The sequence below is a fragment of the Lycium barbarum genome, chromosome 12 (assembly GCF_019175385.1).
Source record: "Lycium barbarum isolate Lr01 chromosome 12, ASM1917538v2, whole genome shotgun sequence".
NCBI classification, from domain to species: domain Eukaryota; kingdom Viridiplantae; phylum Streptophyta; class Magnoliopsida; order Solanales; family Solanaceae; genus Lycium; species Lycium barbarum.
The window spans coordinates 1,895,082-1,919,059 of NC_083348.1; the positions used below are offsets into that span (position 1 = coordinate 1,895,082).

General features: G+C 35.0%; 2 protein-coding genes across 2 annotated transcripts; one reads left to right on the forward strand and one right to left on the reverse strand.

Annotated features, from left to right (window-relative positions):
* Positions 1 to 1,155: 1,155 nt before the first annotated feature.
* Positions 1,156 to 1,737, forward strand: LOC132622138 (uncharacterized). Its single transcript, XM_060336676.1, has one exon. The coding sequence runs from the start codon at positions 1,156 to 1,158 to the stop codon at positions 1,735 to 1,737; it is 582 nt and encodes a 193-aa protein (XP_060192659.1).
* Positions 1,738 to 22,036: 20,299 nt separating this feature from the next.
* Positions 22,037 to 23,233, reverse strand: LOC132622142 (DNA damage-binding protein cmr1-like). The gene is made up of 3 exons (XM_060336686.1): positions 22,857 to 23,233; positions 22,398 to 22,496; positions 22,037 to 22,295 (listed from the first exon to the last, which is right to left on the reverse strand). The coding sequence occupies exons 1-3, from the start codon at positions 23,231 to 23,233 to the stop codon at positions 22,037 to 22,039; spliced, it is 735 nt and encodes a 244-aa protein (XP_060192669.1).
* Positions 23,234 to 23,978: the final 745 nt, after the last annotated feature.

The following is a 23,978-nucleotide window of genomic DNA, read 5'->3' on the forward strand; positions in this document are numbered from 1 at the left end:
CCACCCTCATCCCACAACCACCCACCCCTCCACCACCCTCACCCACTACCTACTTATTTTTTAAAGTACCTATTTTATTCTTTACCTGAGTTGTATGAATATATATATAAACTAATTTCTAATTAAAAGTTAAGGGTATTTTAGTAAACTTACAAGTTATTATACAATACCATACAGTCAAACCAAACAATACAAATGTTATTAAACCACAACAAACGATACAGTCTATCCAAACATTGTGTTCATTAATACAGTACAATACAATACAACACCACACTGTACTATACCATACTGTACATTAATGAACCACGGGAAACAACCATCCAAACAGAGGGTAAGTCTCCGCTGCTTGTGATAATGCTAATCCAGCCCAAAATAGGAAATGAAACTGCTGAAGCAAGACTAAAGGTGCTAGCAGAGATTACAAAATTCCCGAGGACATCACCTAAAGCAGAAGTTGACTATAACGTAGATAACAATCGGGTTTGATCTCTAGTTTTTTACCGGACCATGATGTTGGCGTCAGTTTTTCTATTCTAAGATCAATCGATGTTAGTTAACGTAGATCTAGTAGCATATGAATGTGTTTTGCGGATATAAGATAATCTTGTTAGATGTTTTAATGCCTCATCTTGAATACTTTTATTTATTTATTTTTGTTTACAAGTAGTGGCCTGACAACCAGGTGACTTGTAGTTCAAGAATGATTAAAATTATTTATTGCATTAGATGTATGGATGAAAAGAATTATTTATTTTTATACTAAATTTCTGGACTACCCGGAAAGTATTAAATTTAATTAATTCTCTGTTGTCATGATGGTTGAACTAAACTATGTCACTAGGATCGATCTAACCATCAGGGGACTATTTGGCATATTTAATTTAAGGAAATTGTATAGGGATGTAATTGGTAAGAGTACCTACCTTTAAAATATGTGTGAGAAACGACTTGATATCCAAGAGGCCTATTTATGTTGTTGAAGGATTTCTTACTCCACTAAAGAAATAAAGATCTCTTAAAACTATAATAAGGGTACATAGTTTTAAATATTTAGTGGAGATATCATTTATATAAAGTCTATATTTTTAATTATAATGCGTAAATATGTTCTTATATTGTTGTCTTTTCTTTTTCTATTTTAGATTTCTCAATATGTCTGCTATATCACTGCGTAGTATACTTGATGCCAACAAGTTGGTAGGACCAAACTTTGAAGACTGGTACAGAAATTTGAGAATTGTTCTCATGCATGAAAAGCTTATCGATGTGATCGACAAGCCTGAAAAAGAAGTCCCAGCTGAGGATGATGCTGAGGGCACCATGTATTATCATAAATACATGGAAGACTGTCTTACAGGTAAATGCATCATTCTCGCTTCTATAAGTTCTGAACTCCAGAGGAAACATCAAGATATGAACCCACTTGAAATTATTAAACATCTTAAGAAGATGTTTGGTACACAAGGTAGGACAGCTAGATACCAGTTGTCTAAGGCTTTGTTTGGATCCAAGTTGACTGCAAACTCTCCAAATGGACCCCATGTCAATCATATGATTGATCTTATTGAAGAAGTTGAAAAATTGGGGTGCAAACTTGAAAAAGAGTTTTCTCAAGATTTGATCTTCCAATCACTACTCGAATCCTTTTCACAACTCGTTATTAATTTCAATATGCATAAAATGGACTATGATCTTCATGAGATGCTTAACATGTTAATTGATTATGAGAATTAACCTGCATCTGAGAAGAAGAAAGGACCTCTTATGTTGGTTGGTAACTCTTATAAAAAGAAGGATAAGGGTAAAAAGAAACCCAAAAAGAAGCCTACTGCGCCTAGGGGTGGTATGATCAAACCCAAAAGTAAAGAAGGCAAACCTGACCAATCTGAGGTACAGTGTTTCCATTGCAAAAAGAAAGGACATTGGCAGAGAAATTGCAAAGAGTATCTTGCAACTCTGAAGGACAAGAAACAAGGTGAGAATTTAATGAAAAATGTTTTCATGGTTTATTTAACTACTATTGATTCTTCACTGTGGATAGATACTGGCAGTTGTTTTAACATCTGCAATATGTTGCAGGGGCTCTAGATAAATAGGAAGTTGAAGAAAGGAGAAGTTAACCTGCAAGTTGGAAATAGTGCAACATTTGCGGCCTTAGCTGTAGGATCGATTTCTTTAATAATGCCTACGGGCAAAATGCTTTTATTAGAAGATTGTTATTACGTTCCTAAATTTTTTGCGAACATAATTTCAGTTTCTTTGTTGACAAGCGTGGCTTTCGCGTTGTTATAGAGAATGGCATTTCCACTATTTTTCGTGATAGTGATTTATATGTGAATGTTTATCTACAACGTAGTATTTATGTCTTACCTAATGCGAATGCTAATTTGATTATGCATGTCTCTAGTCTTAAGAGAAAAAGAGATAGTCAAGTTGAATCATACATACCTTTGGCATTATAGGCTTGGTCATATTTGCGAAAAAAGAATTAACAAGTTGTACAAGGATGGTTACCTTGACAAGTATGATTTTGAATCATACCCAACTTGTGAATCTCGTCTCAAAGGAAAGATGATCAAATATCCATTTACTGGAAGTGGAGAGAGAGCTTCTGAATTATTGGGCCTAATTCATATAGATGTTTGTGGACCAATAAAAATTCAAGCTAGAAGTGGATATTCTTACTTCATTACATTCACTGATGATATGTCGAGATATGGATTTGTGTATCTTATGAAACACAAATCTGAATCTTTTGAAATGTTCAAAAGATTTCATAGTGAAGTTGAGAAACAGACTAGTAAAAGTATCAAGATACGGAGGTCTGATAAAGGCGGAGAATATCTCATTGATGATTTTACTAAGTATCTCAAAGAGAACGGGATTCTCTCACAATGGACACCTCCCGGAACATCACAACATAATGGTGTGTCAAAAAGAAGGAATCGAACCTTATTAGATATGGTGAGATCCATGATGGGGTTCACTGATCTTCCATTGAACTTATGGGGATATGCTTTAGAAGCAACAACATACTTACTAAATAAAGTTCCCACTAAGGTAGTCTCTACAACACCATATGAGATATGGAAAGGACGTAAGTCTAACCTTAAACATATAAAAGTTTGGGGTTGTCCAGCTTGCATTAAAAGACTACAATCTGATAAACTTGACTCATGATCTGATAAGTGCAGATTCATTGGGTATCCCAAAGAGACTACGGGATACTATTTCTATCACCCCTCTGACCATAAAGTGTTTGTGGCAAGAGAAGCAACCTTTTTGGAAAAGGAATTTCTTTTAGAAGGAAATAATGGACAGGAAATAGAATTTGATGAAGTTCAAGAAATTAATGAATCAACACAAAATCAAGAACGTGAGATACAAGTTGATGAACCTTTACTGGATGCCTTGAAGTTGACAAGAAAGTTGCCATCTTCAATGGTTGAAGTTCCAGAACTTAATGAAGTTCAAGAACAGGTTAATGAACCAATTCCAAACCAAGTTGAACCACAACCAGATCCAATACAAATGGGCAAGTTGTACACGAACCTCTCAGGAAGTCTACACAACAACGTCATGCACCAAATAGGTTGAATCTAATGGTGCAAAATGATGTTTCAGATGGGATTGATCACAATGATGATGATCCTAAGACTTATAAAGAGTCAATACAAAGTTCTGACTATGAGAAATGACAAATAGCCATGGAATCCTTGAAGGTCAATAAAGTATGTACTTTAGTTGAACCTTCAAAGGATATAAAACCTATTGGTTGTAAATGGGTTTTTAAGAAAAAGATTGAGCGGACGGAAAGGTAGAGATTTTAGGTCAAGGTTTTCTCCAACAGGTTTGTCTTGGATCCATTCTTCGACATGTGAATGTATTTCAAAATACAACTAGATCTGCTTAGGTTTGTTTTTGTCTTCCGCTGCGTGTTATGAACACCCTACCTTTCCGTCTGCTCCAATCTTTTTCTTAAAACCCCATTTACAACCAATAGGCTTTATATCCTTTGAAGGTTCAACTAAAGTCCATACTTTATTGACCTTCAAGGTTTCCATTTCGGATTCCATGGCTATTTGTCATTTCTCATAGTCAGAACTTTGCATTGCCTCTTCATAAATAAAAGTTGAGTTCATAAATACAGTTGAGTTCAACCATCGTGACAACAAAGAATTAAGTAAATTTAATACTTTCCGGGTAGTCCAAACATTTAGTATAAAATTAAATAATTCTTTTCATCCATACATCTAATGCAATAAATAATTTTAATCATTCTTGAACTACAAGTCTCCTGGTTGTCAGGCCACTACTTGTAAACAAAAATAAATAAATAAAAGTATTTATATTGATGGATAGCTTACAATAAATATCTTATATTTTCTTGTTTTAAGAACTCAATTTTTATCATTCACATGGATATTATTAGAACAATCTTTTCATAATATTGCTGATCAAATTAATCATAGTATGTTAATTTTTTGTTCTATTATTTACGTGTTTAGTTCCAAATAATTTACATCACATGTAACAGACAGTTCATAATTATATAATGAACACACACGAAACTAATAGATAAAACTGAACATGCTTTCACTGGTGTATTTCATACAGACATATTTCACATGTACCACAAAATTTGAATGAAGATTGAGATTTTTTTTTATACCAGATATAAATTTAAAATTCATATCAAAGTATTATTACTAATTAGCATCTCATGAATTAATAATAATAAAAAATAATAGTGATAAATTTTTAAACACAAAGAGCCGTGTACGACAAGTCCTTGATTACATACAAATCAATTAACCCAATTCAAAATTTGATCTGTGAGGCTGCATAAGCAAAGTCCATAAAGGACTTTCCAACGTCATCCTCTCTAATTCTCAATTGGAATTACAAGCTGCCGGGTCCTTTTGAAGAAAGAAAAGTACAAGATCAAAAAACCTTTTTTTTCTTATGGCATCATATGCAATCGTGGACTTTCTTTTGTATCCAATGTAATATAATCACATACATGTAATGAACTTAACCATTAGTTTAACATGTGTTTTTATTCATAATAAAATTAACACTTAAGCTCTCCAACATTTGACAAATCCACAAATATTATAATTGAACTCTTCAAATATATAAGCAAGATTCAATAATAAATTTTAAACATCGAACAACTAAGGCTCTGATACCACTGAATGATTGAATAGGGAGTTCATAACACGCAGCGGAAGACAAAAACAATCATAAGCAGATCTAGTTGTATTTTAAAATTTATTCACATGTCGAAGAATGGATCCAAGACAAACCTGTGAAAGAAAACTTTGACTTAAAATCTCTTCGGTAGTTCGAAGAGCCTATGTGTATCCACACCGAGACTGATCCTTACTATCAACTCCTTGATTGATAGAACCTTGAACAAATTGATCGAAAACCATTGTGCTAAAATTTCTATAAGAATTTCAGCACAACTTAAAAGAACAAGAAAGACAATTTCTTGGTTCTCTTGAATTTTTACGGTTGTGTGTTATTTTTTGTCACTTCCTATAGACTAAGTGACAGAACTCTCTATGAGTTGGGCAACATAAAAGATCCTTTTCTACTAAAATGGATGTAGGCTTAGCTAAAGCCTAATGCAGATTGAACTCTATGGAATCTAAGCCTCACTACCCTACAAGGAATTTTTGGCCGGCCCTATATAGATTACTCACGTTGCCAACAACTCCTTTTCATAGGATATGTTGGCAAGAGGTGGACTTCTTTTCAAAGTCCAATTCTTATTTGGATTTGCAGACTTTCTGGTAAAGAATCAAAATCCATTCAAAATGGGATCACACTACGTAATGGGACATATCCCATGTTCTCTCATTCTAAATTAGATATTGTTGACACCTGATTTTTGACCTCCCGTAATTTATTTTGATTATTCAGGGTTCTTGGATAATAAATAAGATAATTTCGCACACTCACAGAAATTCTGAATAATTTAAAACAATTATTCAAGTAACTATTTTACTTTCATAAATTAATGGGGAACCTTCAAGGCTCTATTAATTATTCAGAAATTTATCAGTAGTTTTACAGCATTTTACATATTTTTTTATAATTTGTCAGCAGCAGAACAATTTTAAACAATTGTTCATGTAATTCGGTAAAATCGGAAAAAAATAGATAAAAGGCAATTTATTTATTTTTATCCAAGGAATTTGAATAATTAATAGAATATGCAATTTTACCCCTCAAGCTTTAGTTATTACTATGTGTGTATATTTGTGCCATTTTGGCAAAATTGTTTTAAGATTATGATTTTAGTTATTGTTATTCTTGCATAAATGACCACCTCATAATTAACCAATTCACGGTTCAATATAGCTGGGTCAATTTTGTGAATGCTGAACTGTAAATGGCCTTAATTGAAATGTCCAGGCCATGGGCAAATTAATTAAGGACATCAGTGAAAAATGGCTTTAATTGGTTAAATTAATTATCAAAATAAGGCTATATTTGCAAGAATTAATTGCAAGTCTACTTCTATAATTAATTATAATAGCAGGCTACAATTGCAACCCTCATCTGATTAAGGGTCAATTAAAACGCCATATTTGCAAAACAAGTTTTAAAGTCGCATTTTAATTTAATTACGTCTTTGTTGGACCATGTTTTAATTAACTTTCGCTATGACTAGCTATTTTAAACACTAACTTATTTTTCTATAGTGCCCGTCTTACCCCCTACGTGCATATATATATATATATATATATTCCATATAAACTCGTATACGTGTACGATATACAAAATAGGCCCTCCTTCCCATTTAAAATAAATGGCCGAGCCCAGTCCATAATGGACTTGACCCGGCCCAAACGTGAGAAATATACTCCCTCCGCTTCGGTCAAATACACCACTAAGAGGGGTCATTACTCTCTCTACGAAGCTAGTGTTTCTTACAACCCTAGCGCCACCCCATCCCTTCCCCTCTTCTTCGCATCTAATTGGCGGCATAGGGCCTAGAATAGGCACGTGAGACATGGTGTTGGCAGAGGAAAGGACGACACATTTAATTGCTTCGTCCTTTTTTCGCATTTTTCACCACTCAATCTCGGCCAAACATGGCCTTAAAGGTACAATCCTTGTTTTTATTTTTTATCTCTCTTTTCTCAGTGGTTTTTCTCAAATTTCAGTCGTTGATCTCTTTGGGTGTAATCTCAACCACCCCCTTTGTTAAATCTGAGCAAAATAGGTTGTTACCACATCAAAAATTTAAGAGTTTGTTGCTGTTTTGGGGGTTCTATAAATAGAAAATAGAACCCCATATCTCCATTAAAAAAAAGGAAGTTTGGACTGCTTGAAAACCAGTAGAAACATAAAGCATTTTGACTTGATATAATTTCGAGTTTTCAGCAAAGTTCTTTTTTAGTTAAAAAAAATTGTTTATTTTCAGTTTTGGTGAGTAAAAACTAGTTGCTTTTATTTATGTGGGTTGTTGGCTGAGTCAAGAGGTGGAAAGAGTGCTCTCAAGTCCATTCTTGTTTCAAGGCTGCACACTAAAAAGGTAAGCCTTGATATGTTTATTGCTTTTTAGTATTCAATTTCTGCTTTTAGTTAAACTTTTAGCTTATTTCTGCTATTTTTGACAGAGGTTATGTAGTTTCTTTGTTGTCTTGTTTATTAGCTGGAAGTTTGGGACTCTTAGACTAGTGTAAATGATATTGGTTAATAGCATTATTTTTTATTTTATTTTTTTGGTTTTAAAAAATGGAAGATTTGTAAAGAAGGATATTGAACCCCTTTTTAGAAGTTACAGAATGTCCGATTGAATGTTAAATGGATTAGCTAGTTGCATTGGTTGTTTATGAGTGAAATAAGCTGATAGTTTAATCATGTCCTTCAAATAGTTCCTGTTTGCCTTGATGATTCAAGTCACCTTTGTTTACCATGCCTTATGTATTTTCTGCTCTTGAAGATTATATGAGGTTTCTTACCTAAAATTCTGAGCACCCTACCTCTCATGCTAGTCCATTATGGAGAAATTCTTTCCTGCTTGGATGATCCACCGTCATCCTGTATGCCATTATTGGTTGTTTGATCTCTTGTAAGAGTATTTGTCCATGTTAAAGTATATTAAGGGTGTCATGGGGGTAATTCTGTAAGCACATGATCCTGTATCACTGAATGATCACCTAATCTGCTATTTCCTTTGCATTTTACATGTCCTAGATGACTTTCCCAACCTTCATGTCTTGAAGTGTCTAGTGGTTCAAACTGGAATCTGAACTCTACTCTGTGTTATTTGGCTAGCCTTTACTTTGACCTCTTTGTCTTCCCATGCTCAAGTTCCACCTAAGTCTAGTTGTGTATTCTCCATGGAAATACTCTTATTGTCTCTCCTTGTTGCTCATGCATGAAATGTTGTTGCCTTGGAATCAGAAAACCTTGTACTTTAGTTGACTTACTCTGTGGTCCTGAAATTTGAATCTTTGGGGTCTTACCCTGCCTTTATTTACTTCATCACTAGTCAAATCACTTGCTCAATGTTAAACAAATCACTTTGTGCCTGCTTTCACTCAAAATGCCATACTATGGAACTCTTTCCATTGCTTTTGCCAGCAGAAGGGGGATCTGTGTGATTTCTGTATGTCTTGTGTGTCCTCTTCTCATTATATTGGTCTTATTTTGAGGGTCATAAGTGTTGTAAGGGTGATTTATCCATGACTGTAGGCATACAATGTCCACTTGAGTTGACTAAAGTGTCTTCATTCATTTGTATTAGGGCCTTAGGCCATATTTCCACCATATCATGCCCTTGTATGTTCTTGTGCTTGACAATAGTCGCTGTAATGAACCAAAATACATCATGCCTAGATAATGCATTTCTTTTCTGAACTTGCCAAGCTTGCAAATGCCGAAATGCTGAAGTCTTACCCCCTTTAAATTGTATGGTTTGTCTGCCTTGTGTCTAGAAAGTACAATACATGCCCCCTCCCCTCTGTAATCCTTACACCATGTGTACTGCATCTCTCTTGTCTTGAGCTGTTAATAGCCAGGTTGCTCATATGAGAGTATGAAATTTGTAAGTTTTCACATTCTTGATTGCATTTAGGAACCTTGTATTATGAACTATGCTCAGACTGTTATTTTGTTTGCCTTTCTGTGGTGATTCCTTGATTTGGAAAAAGTTGTTAAGTCTTGCATAGGCATGAGAATAGGTTGTGTTCCTCCAAGGTCTAGGTAGCATGACATTGAGTCTTTAAATCTTCCTAATAAGTGGTGTCACATGGTTGTCCTGTTGTGTTGCTTAACCTTGCCCCTTTGATAACTGATTGCTGGTTCAGTCTGTGTATGCTTGTCATTTGCAAACATCTTCAAAAACCAAAAATCTGCACTCACTTGTTGATTTACTTAAGGTCCAACTTACTGCAGAGTCATCATGTACTATAGGTTGTTTCTTTTGTGTTGCCCTAAGTCTTACTATGCCCTGTCATTCACTCACCTGATCAGATAGCATAGATCCCACCTGACTATTCTGCTGAGTTGTAGATGAATCATTTGCACCTATACTTACCTTGTTCTGCCATTATATCTGAGTGTTTTCCCCTAAATCTTTTTTTGAATGTTGTTTTCACTTTTGCCTCTGTACCTTACATGATCAATTGGTCTAATGTCCTGATTCTTGGGTTACTTTTCTTGGAACTTTGGGACCTTATGCTCCTGCTGCCAAGGCCCTGCACCATGTGTTCCAAACTGCTAGCCTGTCCTCTCTGTTTACTTGCCCTTCTTGTGCACATGTATATTAATTCCCCATTTCCCTTATCTGCAAATTAGCCCTATGTGTAAATATGCCCAGTTACCTTAGGCACACATTAATGATGCTAGAATTAACTCACCTTGTGACTTATGTGCCTTAGATGGCTGATATGGTTTGATCTTTTCAAAGCTCCTGCTTGGTACCTGTCTTTGACCATTCATCTTATACTTGGAGTTGACTCCTGCATTGCATTTCATGCTCCTCTTGAACTTATAATCATGGCTGCAATGCCATTATTAGTGTCAACTCCTTGATAAGTCTACTGCTGTGCCTTCCTACTTGGAAATGTTCCCTCTGTGTCTTTACTGTATGGAAACACTCCACTTAGCTCTGCATTGATGTTTTGAGTTGGTTGTCAACCTGATTTGCCTTTGCCCATTCCTGAGATGCCATGATATAGCTATCACCCTGTAGTACTCATTTGACTCTCTTTAATTTGTTTGAGTCTGTGATCATGGTTGATGCTCATACTCCTTTAAATAAGTTAAACATACCTCTTTTCATTTTAGTGTGCATACTTGACATATCTGCCTAAGTCTAGTTATATTTGGCTTAACTGATTGGGGTTAACTACCATTTGCTGGATATGAGATGCTTCTCTTTGAATTAAGTTTGTCATTGAATTTTAAGGTGCACCCTTACCTATCATGTTTGTCCTCTGATCCCATGTACCTACTGCCTATACTTTCCTTTACTATTTATTGTTACCTGCTCTTGTTGAGACTCTAAGTCCACTCATGAGATGGTCTTTGCCTGGTTTTCCTTTGCTTGTCCTTAGTAACTGCATATCTCTCCCTTTTTGCCTTGCTTACAGCTACTGTTACTGCTTGTCTTTGCCCCTTCAAAGGAGTATGTGTTTGACTTGTTATTACTGTATTGTGTCATTAAGGTCTTTATAATATGAATTTCATATATATGTACTTGTGCATTGCCTCCTACTCATGCCCACATCTGTTTCTGGAATTGTCTCTGAACTCATCTGTTTTGTACAGTGACTGCTGCACGACTTGTCTTGGCTATTTCCCTTCTGTTGAATGTGCTAGTTGACCATAATGCATCCCTACTGTCACACTCAGTTTGTTGCTTAGGCTGTGCTTTATCTAGAGTTGATTATTCCCTCTTTGCTGCTACTTGTCTAAACTGTTTGACTCTTCTATCTATCATTTATATGCTAACATGGACTTGCCCTCCCTGCAATGGTATTAGAACTGTTTGGTTGTTGTATGTGGTATAATTGACCATTTTACAGTTTGTAAAGCACCTGGACTTGCCATGATGCTATTGATAAAAATGTATGACCAGTGTCCTATACTCTCTTAAGTATCTTTGCTAGTTTCACTTAATTCAAGACAAGGTGTGGTAATTTGGAGTTGTCCTAATACTCCCGGTGTTAGCCATGCCTGGGGTTTCTTAAAATCCCCTTGGAACTTGTGCGACATCGGGGACACGGGGTTAGGACCCAGTCCCCATATCAATCTAGGTCTTGGGTTAGAATGAACACTATTCTAGAAACAAAAGGGGTAAGTATAGGTCATGTATAATAATTAGATGTGTATAGATTTGTGAACTTGAACATCGTTTAGATAAAAAAAAAAAAAAAGGGGGGGGGGGGGGGGGGGGGTAAGTATAGATTATATATATATGGTCGACTTATATATTTTGTATAAGTTGGTGTACTGCCTTATTTGAATATATAGGCGTAGGTGCGTATACATTGCTTTGTATATATGTGTGTGTTTATACCTTTTACCCATTTACCTAAGTGATAAGTTCAGCGATTATAAACTAACCGGTGTTTTCTATTTTTTCTCCTCCTCCTCCTACCACGCGGGTGCTCGGGTCAAAATGCATAAAACCACCCCTTGGGCCTAAGGCCTAACTGGGAATACTACTTCAAAATAGAGTTCGGAAAGACAAAGAAGATAGCGAGGTGCGCAAAAGGCCCAGCCATGGGTGAAAATGGCCAACTACGGGCTTGGTACGCCCCTAGTCTAACTTAGTCTCTTTACATCTATTCGTTCCTAACTTGAGGTACTTGTAAAAAATGTGTATTCAAACTCATATTATAGTGGAAATCCTTATGATTGGAATTAGACGTCTTAGGACAACGGTTCTTATGTCGTTTAGTGGACTTTAGGTCCCCGCACATGATTTTCAAAAACCACGGACTCAAACATAACGCCTTTTTACAACTAAGTACAAAAATGAGACCTCTCAAAGCTGCTTTCAAATAAACCACTATGATTCTTTCTAAGTACTAAATGACAATCACGTTTTTGTATAATAAATATTTAAATTCCTACTCCAAACTGCTTTCCAAAAATAGCTCTAAGTAAACAGATTTAGTAAACAATTAGCTTTTAACTTATATAGCTTCATTGATAAGTGGAAAATCTTTTGGCAAAATATTGAACCAGTTTCAAGCTTAAAACGAAAACTAGATTTTTTACCAATTTATAAAACTCGTTTCGGAGCAATAAAGGCAAAATGAAGGATTTTTAAGCACGAAGCACTGTTTTGGCCCAAAGTTGGCCCAAATTAGCTCACATTTTCATATGGGATATACTCGTTCAAAAATAAAATGCCTTTATAAACATTTAAAGAACATACGCATAATATAAAGTTCTGGATAAGACTGAAACGTACTAATACGAGTCAACCCGGGCCCCGATGTATGAATATAAAATAAATAACTTACAAAATAACATTTCTTTTACACTTCCTTTACAACTTATACTTATTCCTTGTATATAAAAGGAAACTACTTATATTCGGATATAATAAATCCCAAACTACGATACCCTATAAATAAAGGGGTAATATTCAAATTCTTCCAAAAAATATGATGTGCAAAAAATTATCTATGACATTTCTTTTTTTACGGAAAAAATAAACACAAAATAAGCAGTTTAAGCAAATACTTATACACTGGAATTCGAAGGTCAACCGTATAGTACGGATCCTTAATACTGGGGTGCCTAACACCTTCTCCAGGGGATCATCAGAACCCTTACCTAGAACTCTGGATTACGAAGATTTTTTCACGGTAATTGAATAAACCCTTCAAAACTGGTTTTCCTAATTTCCTAAATATTAGGTGGCAACTCTTTTTCAAAACAAGGTCCGAAAGAGCACCAACAAGTTCATAGTAGCCTTTTCTGTCCTAACCCCGCGTAAAAAGCGAACCGTTACAGATATTATATATGAGTCCTTAATTAATATTTACATATATCTAAATAAATATTAATTATAAGTATCAAATATATATCACATATATACATTGATAATTATTTTAACCAAGAGATACAATGTTATTTACTATTCCAAATAGCAAGATTCAATTTGTTCACAATATTAATTATATTCTATGTGCTAGCAATGAATATAATAATATTCTATTCGGACTAAAGTATAATTTATTTGACTAACTAAATTCTATAATTTAATTATCAGACACAAATAATTAATCCCTTAGCAACGATTAGAACACTCGTTAGTGTGCAACCCCATAGGTTCACCACTAAACCGGTAGTAAATCGATCCGATCAATATACTAATCAAGGGTGGCGTCTAGCAACACTCCTTAACTATTGGATAGCATGAAGTATAAAAATTAGTCTTAAGAACCTATAGAAGAATAACATATAATTTCCCTTCTGTCTTTATAGCTCCGAATCACCCTAGGATATGGTTCGACTGTCAAATCATAAGTAGGCGATCATCCATGCTTCCATGTAAAATATAACCAACTATTGAATGATCTGAGAAACTCTTTTCTTCTTTCATTCGAATGCCCTAGCCAAGGTCCTAAATTCACCGTTATAATTCATGACAACATAGAGCTTCAACTCATTACCAAGAGTTGACAGGTTCCATCTCGATCAATCACTAATTCTACAAGTGTTTGATCATACCCAATATCCCTTAGACTATCACCCTTCGGCCATAGGAATCTGGCATCAAAGTACAATAAACATGTTAATTACTATGATGATCTCAGGTCAAAGGAAAACTAGTATATTACATTCTTCAAGAAAATATCCTATTGACAGTTTATGGTAATTCTAACCATAAGGAATTATTCAATGATTCGGTTCAATAATCATATCTCTATATGCATCATCTAATGTATGTAATATAGTTAATGAGATCAACTAATCGCTATCCAATAAAGACCATGTAACGACCCACTAAGTCGTTATGAGAGTGGATTGGTAACCTAGACCTCCGTTGAGAATTTCGAGGCTGCGGGTGAGTCTGTAGCGTGTTATTATGTGTATGTGCATGTTTGGATTGCGTCTGTAGGGCCTTGGATTGGTATTGGAATTTTTGGACGAAAAACTGGTAGAAAAACCAGAGCTACTGGTCAATATGGACCACTGCAGCGGTTGTGGTACCGCTATAGCGAGTCCGCCGTAGCGGGTAGGTGGTCGCCGCCGCAGGAGCTGGAAAAATTAATGAGGTCCGCCAACCTTTCCCGCTATAGCGGGACTGCCGCAGCGAAAATTCGACCGCTGCCGCAGTCGACGGGAGGCAGAATCAGCATTTTATATTCTTTATTCCGAACTCATTCCCCACATAACTGAGAAACAGCTCCCAAGAACACTTGTGGCGATTTTCTAAGGCTAGGGCTAAAATACTCCTGAAAGGTAAGTCTCAATCCTTTACTTTGTTCATTTCATCATCATCTTAAGTTCCATGATTAGTTTAAGGTTCTCTAATGGTGAATGAAAGGACTAAATCCTTAGAACTTAAGAAATCCTTGAATAATGAATGGGTTTGTGATTTTATTGTTGTTTATTCATACAAGGTTATAGATTATCACTTCCTAGGGTAGGAATTCAAGTTCTAATGGATGAGAATGATGTATTGAGACTTAGGGCTTCATAAGTATGGTAACTTTAGCATAAAAACTGCTTGTAAAAGGGTTGAATGGATTAGAAGCCCATGAATTATAATAGTATGATCATTGGGAGAGAGGTAATGATGAGTTCACCATAAGTGATACTTCAAGTGATTGGAAAGAGTAGGAATAAGTGGCTTTCCCTTTCCAAATTATTGTATTGTTTGAATAGATGATTCAAATACTCATGTATATTTCTAGACTTTTAATATTCCGAGGTGTTGTCGAAAGGAAAGGCTCACGTTGAATAGCTTGCATTGTTCCAGTTCAGCGTTGAGGTAGGCTACGGTCTACTTGGTTAGACTTTGATTAGTTGATTGTATATGTTATGAAATTCATAAGAGAAAGCATGATTAGGTCTTCGGACATAAAGTGTGGTTGGAAATTCCTAAGTTTGATATTGATTGATTATGTGATTAACTATTATGATATGATAAAGAAGAAGTTAATGAATACTCTTCTTGATGACTTGGATTAATCCCTTATTCATGCTATTGATGAATTGATTCTTGAGTCTTGATATGACTTGTGGAATGGTGACTTATGTTCCTTGATATTGATTCATTGATTGTTCACATTCCTTATTGATTGTCGGAATGGAAATACATTGAGATGAAAAAGAACATATAAATATGGAAAGGCACATTTGACCCGGGGTGAGGATGTGGCCTAGTTATGGGCTCGTGATCCGAGGTTTGTTCTGGAGTGAGTGGTACATGGACACCATGGGTTCCATGCAGGTCATGGCTATTTGGGCAAACTGTCATGACCCAACTAAAGGCCATGACGAGTACCCGGAGCTGACCACCGAGCACCACTCATTCTACTACTCATCATACTCATAATGCATTCATTCATTATTCTCGTACTTCTAATCGTAGGGAGAACCATTTTCACTTTCAAACATATTTACCTGTATATATATATATATATATATTATTTTGATATCTGAAGGGCTCATCTATATAAAGGTAAATATGTTTGAAAGTGAAAATGGTTCTCCCTACGATTAGAAGTATGAGAATAATGAATGAACGCAGGATGAGTATGATGAGTAGAATGAGTGATGCTCGGTGGTCAACTCCGGGTACCCGTCATGGCCCCTAGTTGGGTCGTGACACAAACAATACCATTTATCATGTGTGTACGGATGGATATGTGACAGAGTTAAGATAATTCGTGAGTTACGGTTGTGTTGATGATGACATGGGTTGAGTTACTTTTATTGATTGTTGTTTGTGTGGGCTTACCTTATTTCGGTGTTGGATGATTTCTGTTGATAATTTCATATGGTTGTGTGTTGTTGTGCCAATCTGTCTATTCTATTGATTTTATGATTTATGCATGATACTAATCTTAGTCGGCCTATGATATCTACCGGTACACAGTGTTTGTACTAATACTACCTTGCTGCATTCTTTTGAGTGCAGATTGTGATCCAGAGATATCTATCAGACCTCATATTTAGCGTGAGGCTAGTTCCTGAACGATTTGAGGGTGAGCTTCTATCCATGCTAGGTCGCCTGAAGATCTTCTCTTATTGATGTCTACTTGCATTTCAAACATTACTTATGTTATTTCAGACAGTTGTTATTTACTTAGACAGTTTATGTTTTAGATTCCTTGTACGATGACTTTTGGATCTTTGGGAATATAATAGTTAGATTTCCTCTCTTTTATTTATTTATGGCATGAATAGACAGTTTTATGATTTAATTCTGGTTATCAATTTATAATTGTTTAAATTGGTTTGATAATTGGTTAAGGGGATGGTTCGAACATTAGGGGATTTATGTGGGTGCCACTGATACACTCAAATTACACCTTTTAATAGCGTATAGTAACCCAACAGGGTTGGGGTTGAATCCCACAGAGAATATAGTGTGAAAAATTTACTAAACAAGTATTATACTAATCTTGCGGTCCTGGTATATTCCAGAAAAAGAGGTTTTATAAGAGTTTTAGTTTGTGGACTAATTTAGAGTGACTAATAATTTAAAGTTGTAAATATATGGGTAAAAAGAACCAAGGTTGTGTCCCCGTCAGATAAAGTGTATAATCATGGGTCTTGATCTTGATATACTTCTAATGGATTGTTGTATGAATGCACTTATCCTCTATGTGAATCTAGACTATTTCCCAATAAGAAAAGATTATTTCTCTCTATGCTTTTCCCAAATATAAGAAAGTATGCATGAAGAACGGTTAATTATGTCAAGTAAATTCCTCTTATTCCTAAGTGAATTTATTAAACAAGGTTTAAAGCCTTGAGTTCTTGTTATTTGTTCTTACCAAACCCTAGTTATTTTTTCAAATAAACCAAAGTTTATGGCGTTAGCTAATGTTTGCAACCACTAGCTATATGATGAAATGAAGAATAAATAAACCCTAACAATCCATTATGCGTATATCAATCACAATTCTCAATCACAAAACACCCATCCTTGGGTTCACAACCTTAGTAGAGATGTTTAACTACTCATGGTTACGAAAAAACAATAAAATATTGAAAATTGCATAATTGAATTTGTATTGAAACTTACAAATAAACTGATAGTAAACGAATGTAATTGTCTGGAAAATGTTCAACCGTACTAAAAATCCAAAAGTAATTACTACAAGTCTAAAACTCCAGATGTCTGAAAAATAAAACCTAAACAGGTATTTATACAAGTTAAACTCGAAATAATTAATCCCAATCCAGTTCCAGGTCGGCTTGCAACTCGACAGGTCGTCTTTGTGCTTTGATGGTCGTCGACATGTTGACGATGCATGACGACGATCTGATGACCAAATTTCACTTCACAAAACCTCAACCGTCTTTGCACTTTGACGACCGTCGACATGCCGTCTTTGCACTTTGACGACCGTCAACCATGTCGACGGTGCAACTCGACGGTCTGATGACACTTTTCAATCTGCAGGATGTGTGTCGACGGTGCAACTCGACGGACCGTCGAACATGTTGACGGCCCGTCAATCTACCAGCTCTGCATACCGTCAATCTTCCTTAGCTGCAGGAACTCTCCATGCATTTCGACGACCAAGACGACGGTCCGTACTTAGTGCACACCAGTACTGAGCATCTTAATTTCCTTGTTTTCACTTGCCGAGCATTCTAACTTCGAAATACCTGCACAACACACAAAACACATCAAACTAACACAAACTTACTCAAAAACAAGTAAAACTTAGATTAAAAAAAGCATTAGATGTGCCATAATTTCACAGCACATCGGCCACTCACGGCTACTTGGGTCGTGATAGACCACCACATACATATTGATCTAACCGGGTTACTAATATCCTAATTAGTAATCCTACAATCAAGAACATTTTTAGATTAAGTTATAAGAGACATGACTCTCTCATTATCATAATCTCTATCATGATGTCAAGTCTCAAAACTTTAATTAAGGATCTTATCATATTTAATTAAACAATTGATAATAAGTATGTACGGTAAAAGAATATCAAATGCCATATATTTATATTAAACAATGTTCAAAAATATATGTTCAAATCATCGTATGTGAGATTGGATCTAGGGCACATAAACTATATTCCTAACAGTTTTGATGCCTCATCTTGAATGATTTATGAAGTTGGATTTAGCATCTGAATTCATAGTGTGGTTGTATCATTCAGAGTTTTGTTGTTGTTTGACTCTTCACTTGTGATCAAATCACTATGGCAGGCATGAATCTATTTTACCAATACTAGTACAAAATTATAAATTTTCCATTAGACACTGCTGTGCAACTTCATTTTTCCTGTTTTTGGTGCTCCACAAATACTTTGTTCCAGTTAACTGACATTTTTGCTTATATTTAGTTAGTTCACAAAGTCATTTCCATATTCTCTTTATCAGTCAAAGAAATAGATTTTCAAAGGACTAACATACCTTTTTTAGATTTTTCAACTCCAGCAATCTTAACTCTTTAAGCCCCCGTTTGGCCATAAGAATTATTCACTTTATTCCAGAAATTTTTTTCACTTTTTTCCGAAATCAGCGTTTGGCCATGAGAATTCCGAATACAACTTAAAGTTGTATTCTGGAATATCAAAAACTCAAAAAATTTATTTTTCAAAAAAAATTCACTTTTTCCACTTTTTTACAATTACATTTCACCAAAAACTATAATTTCAAAAACTATGATCAAACATAACTCTAACTCCAAAATTCCAAAAAAAAATGAAATATCTGGACAAACGGGACCTAAGTCTTGGTAAGCCAGTGATGTTAATCTGTTATCGATGAGATTCATGCTCTCAAATCAAAGATTGGACCACTGCAATTTAAAAAAGTGTCTCGAGCACACCCCCCCACCCCCACCCCCCGACATCCACCCTCTGTCATGTGTTTTGTTATATATTTTTCTTTGTCCACCTACTTTGTTATATAATGCTCTCAAACTAAAGGTGTTAACCGGTTGGAACAGGAACCGGTTATGGAACCGGTTAGGAAACCGGCCGGTTCCGGTTCCAAAACCGGAACCGCCTAACCAGTTCCGGTTTAACCGGTTCCGATTTACCGGTTTTAAACCTCAAACCGGAACCGGTCCGGTTTGGAGTGATTAAAATCTATTTTTTTTTTGTTTTTTGTATTATATATATATATTATAGTATTTATTTGTATATTGTAGCTATATTTTCATATGTTATACAACTTTATAATTAAAGTTTAAATATTTACTGACTAACAGCCTAACAGCAAGTCAGCAATACAGAATAGTGCTTTTCGTATGTATATAACTTAATATATATACTATACATACATATCTACTATATATACTTAATATATATGTACTATATATACTTAATATATATGTACTATATACTCTATATACTTATATATATGTATAACTTAATATATATACTATACATACTTATATATATGTACTATATACTATATGTACTTATATATATGTATAACTTAATATATATACTATATATACATATCTACTATATATACTATATATACTTAATATATATACTATATATATTTATATACTATATATACTTATATATGTGTATAACTTATATATATATGTACTATATACTATATATATACTATATATATAGTATATAGTACACATATATATAAGTATATATAGTATATATACTTACTTATATACTTTAGTTTTTTTTTTTTTTTAATTTTTTACCGGTTTAACCGGTTCCGGTTCCGGTTTAACCGGTCCGGTTACCGGTTAAAACCGGTAAGACCAAACCGGTTACCACCCTTATCTCAAACTAGACCAACATAAGCTCAAATTCAACAAATTAAGATCAAAGGCGTGATTAAAGTATTAAGAACTAGCAGGAAAATGATGCGAAATGTAGATATTTTTGTCAAATATCACCTACTCTCTCGATTCGTTTGCAAGACACAAAGCTTTGGGAAAGCACAAACAAGCAAATGATCCCGAGCTTGTTCATCAAAGAAGCTCTATATATGTAACAGCCTGTATTCATATTTTTGGACTGCTCAAAAGAATAATAGCCGACAAATGTATAGATTGTGTATATTAAGTATATCTATACATATAATATAATATATATATACACACACATAATTACAGTATAAGCATAATATATTTTGGCTAGCGCCTGTAATTAATTTCGGCTGACGAGCCAAAATTTAAGAAAAGCCCTAAATTAACCACTAAAATAAGAAATTAATTGGCCAACAGCTCACGGTCTTGCATTAATAACGGAAATAACAGAGAAATGGTAAATGAGCTAAAATGGAAAGATAACAATGTGAAATAGGCAAGGTCTCAAATGCACGTGTCATTTACACCTTTTCACCAATAAATTTAAAATCGCTGCCTGTCACGTCCCAAAATTATAGAATCGCGTGATCGACATCCAACATCTTTCCCGCGGAATGAACTCTTGACCCCTGACATTTAACATAATTGGTATGTACTTTGTAGACCGCTATCTTAGAAATCAACAACCATAATATCAACTCGTACACATCATGATATAGAATAATCCTGTGTCTCAAGACACATAACAAGTCCCCGCAAAGTGAATTAAATTGCATACTAATACTCGTATGAACTCTATACTATCAATCGTATCCATGAAACCTCTACGCAATATATATATATATATATATATATATATATATATATATATATATACATTGAGAGAGAGAGAGAGCTGAGACAAAGCTTAAGACATTATAACAATCCGGCCCCTCGTTTTGAGATTGTTTTTGTTCAAAACCGTGTTTTACGCATGTCTATTGTAATTGACATTACTAGTTATGACTTGTTGGAATAGTTCAGGAGGCTAGAACATCTTTCAATTCAATTTTGAACTTAAAATCTGTGTGCACTGTTCTGGTGCTGCTGCCATTCTGCATTCGTGAACCTTGTGAGAAGGCTGCGCTCAGATTTGTGGTAAGGGTGTCAAATTCGTGGAGAGAGCTAGCTCTCGTGGGCTCGTGATCACGGAGATAGGCCTGCGATCGCAACCTTGATCAAGGGGACCAGGGTCCGCAATCGTGTTATATTGCTCAGTAGTAGTAAGATGGGTCTAGCCATTTTTCTCGATAGCGAAGGGAAACCGCAAACGCGGTCAAGACCTAATATAAAAACATGGTCCTGAATTTCAAAACTCTATTTTGGGCATTTTGTTTCCCAAGGCTGTGAGTTTGAGGACTCTTGGTCTTGGAATCATTCCTTGGATTGACGTAATGATTCTAAATCATTATTTGGTTTCATTACATAAATCTATATGGATCCAACAAGTTTTTCTATTATAAATTAGGAGCAGAAATAACAAAGAATAATTTAGCAGCAGAAACTCAAATCGATTAGAAAGAAAAGAGGAGCATATTTTCTGTATAGGATGAATCTATGTATATATATCAGTGAAATTACTACATTACACTGACTAATAATAGTCATAACAGTCCAATGGATGGGCGTCATAGAGAGTTAAAGTCATCCTTAATCGCAAGGGAATGTATTTGGAGATGTTTTAGTAAGAATGAATATGAAATTTTTCTATAATTTGTGTGGAGGGAGGGGGGGGGGGGGGGGGTGCGGGGATGGAATTTCTTACGTGCGCAAGCCCATTCTCTTTCTAGCTCTTTACAAGCACACTGAAGAACAATTCCTTACAAAGTGAAAAATGATAGCTCTTTCTAGTACATGAGGGAATATATGTAGGATTCATATTTAGCAAAGACAGGTTGCTTTAATTTAGAAGGAAATCCATGAAATTTTAATCATTCTCCACAGAAGCACAAAAAGATGAAAACAGTCAAATATTTTACACTTATATCAAGATAGTCGATTGAAGACTCAAGCTTGTGCCCACATACATACTTTACCTTTCCCTGTGGCGCCAGCAAGTGTTCCAACAATATAAGGATGAGCAGCCAAACGGTATGGGACAGTAGGCATATCATCACTTTGCAAAGTGCAAACAACCTTCTTATCAACAGTAGAAATGATATGGAGTCCATGTATCTCATCATCAATCTTCGATTTTCTTTTATGCTTCTGCTTTTCCTGAATCTTGCCGATGTACAAATGTGAATTATCCCAACCCCAGATTCCTCTGTGGATGTCATACATATTATACCAGGAAAAAGCAATATAATGGATTGTAACTTGAAAATGAATTGTTCTTATGAAGTAATAGTAATAGTTATTTCCATACCTTAATGTGGAAATATATTCACCACTTAGGTTGTTGTGGGGTATCAAGAACTTCTCCTGATAGTTTTCTCCTCCATATAGACCAATAGTATTGTCCGAGCTGTGTTGAACATGAAATTACCAATGCAAGGACATAGTACCCAACAGTCGATAGAATCAAAGCAGACGGTCAAGTTTCTCAAGAAAATTAAGCAAAAACAAACTGAATAGCGTTGTTTATGCTTTTAATATGAAGAGTTTTCCCCTTACAAGAATACATTCTTACAGAAAAAAAAAATACAACAATTTTTTTGAGCATTTCGCAGCCAAATATTACTCATTTGTTTTGAAATTACTCGTAGGGTTTGAAGTTATTTTGATATCTGGATTCACTGAAATATCTAACTTCATTATATATACACTTTTGATTTCTATTTCCAATAATTGTTTTCCCCTGTATGTAGGATTCAATTAAACAAACCTTGTTGTTGCAAGAAAAGTCCCAAAAGGTGAAAAGTAGGCAGAGTAAATTGGACCTCCATGGCTAATACTTGTCAATGATTTTGGCTGATCTTTGCTAACACTCCTCAAGTCCCAAAGAGAGACAGTCTTGTCTGCAGAGCTTGTAGCTATAATAATCGGATTATTTGGTTTGCAATGTATTGTATTGATCGTGTCTCCATGTAATCCCCATGATAACGATGGTGCGCTTGCCCTTACATCAAATAATTTTAGCTCTCCGACTTCATCACCAAAATATAAACAGTTCACGTCCTCCCCTCGATGACATATGGAATATATCGCGCAAGTATCCTGATAAACCTCATTGTAAGCCTCCTTTTCAACATCCAGCAACATAATACGTTGATCATAACTTGAAGTAAATATCTGCAAAGCTATATATCAGAAAAGATCCTGAATGCCAAATTAACTAACTACGATACATAGTTCATATGCCCCAAAGGAATAGCTTTTCCATTTCATCATCAATTCGCACATATTCTATGTTTCAGTTAGATTATTGTTACAAGTACCGGAAAAAAAAATCAAAGTCATAAAAAAAAAAAAAAATTAAAGAAGAAAAACAACTTCAAAAGCTTTAAAAGGAACAGGCTACTTTTACCTTATGCATTATACATAGGAGTAGTTTCTAAAACATTAACACTTCCATGACTCTCGATCGATGGGTAGATATGCTATGAACTCTCATTTCCACTTCACAAGGAACGTAGATAACACTTTCAGCTTACTATAGATCAACTACTTATATATTTGATTCTGGCCAAATGAGATCAATTCTAGTAAATTTGAAGATTCGGATAAAAATAGAAAAGCAAAAACAGAGTAACCTTTGACATGGAGAATGGCTCAATTGTAATTCCAGACAATTTGTACTGATGAGGACGATAGAGATAAATTCCATTAGTTTCCTGATCTTCAAAGTCCAAGTTCCATAACCCCAAATAGCCAAGCTCATCGCCTACGATAATAACTCTCTTATCCGCCGTGGGAAGAAACTTCACATCTGATATGGCACCTTTGGCCACTTGTGTTCTTCTCATTTTCAACTGTAACCTTTCCAAATCAACAGCATCATGATGAG

What these genes read in the sequence shown, in the direction of transcription:
- LOC132622138 (XM_060336676.1), top strand. Translation starts at nt 1,156, where the DNA reads ATGTCTGCTATATCACTGCGTAGTATACTTGATGCCAACAAGTTGGTA.
- LOC132622142 (XM_060336686.1), bottom strand. Translation starts at nt 23,233, where the DNA reads ATGTTGCTGGATGTTGAAAAGGAGGCTTACAATGAGGTTTATCAGGAT. An exon ending in ACTTTTCTTGCAACAACAAG is followed by an intron (nt 22,497 to 22,856) that starts GTTTGTTTAATT and finishes TGTTCAACACAG; the next exon opens with CTCGGACAATACTATTGGTC. An exon ending in GAATATATTTCCACATTAAG is followed by an intron (nt 22,296 to 22,397) that starts GTATGGAAATAA and finishes TGACATCCACAG; the next exon opens with AGGAATCTGGGGTTGGGATA.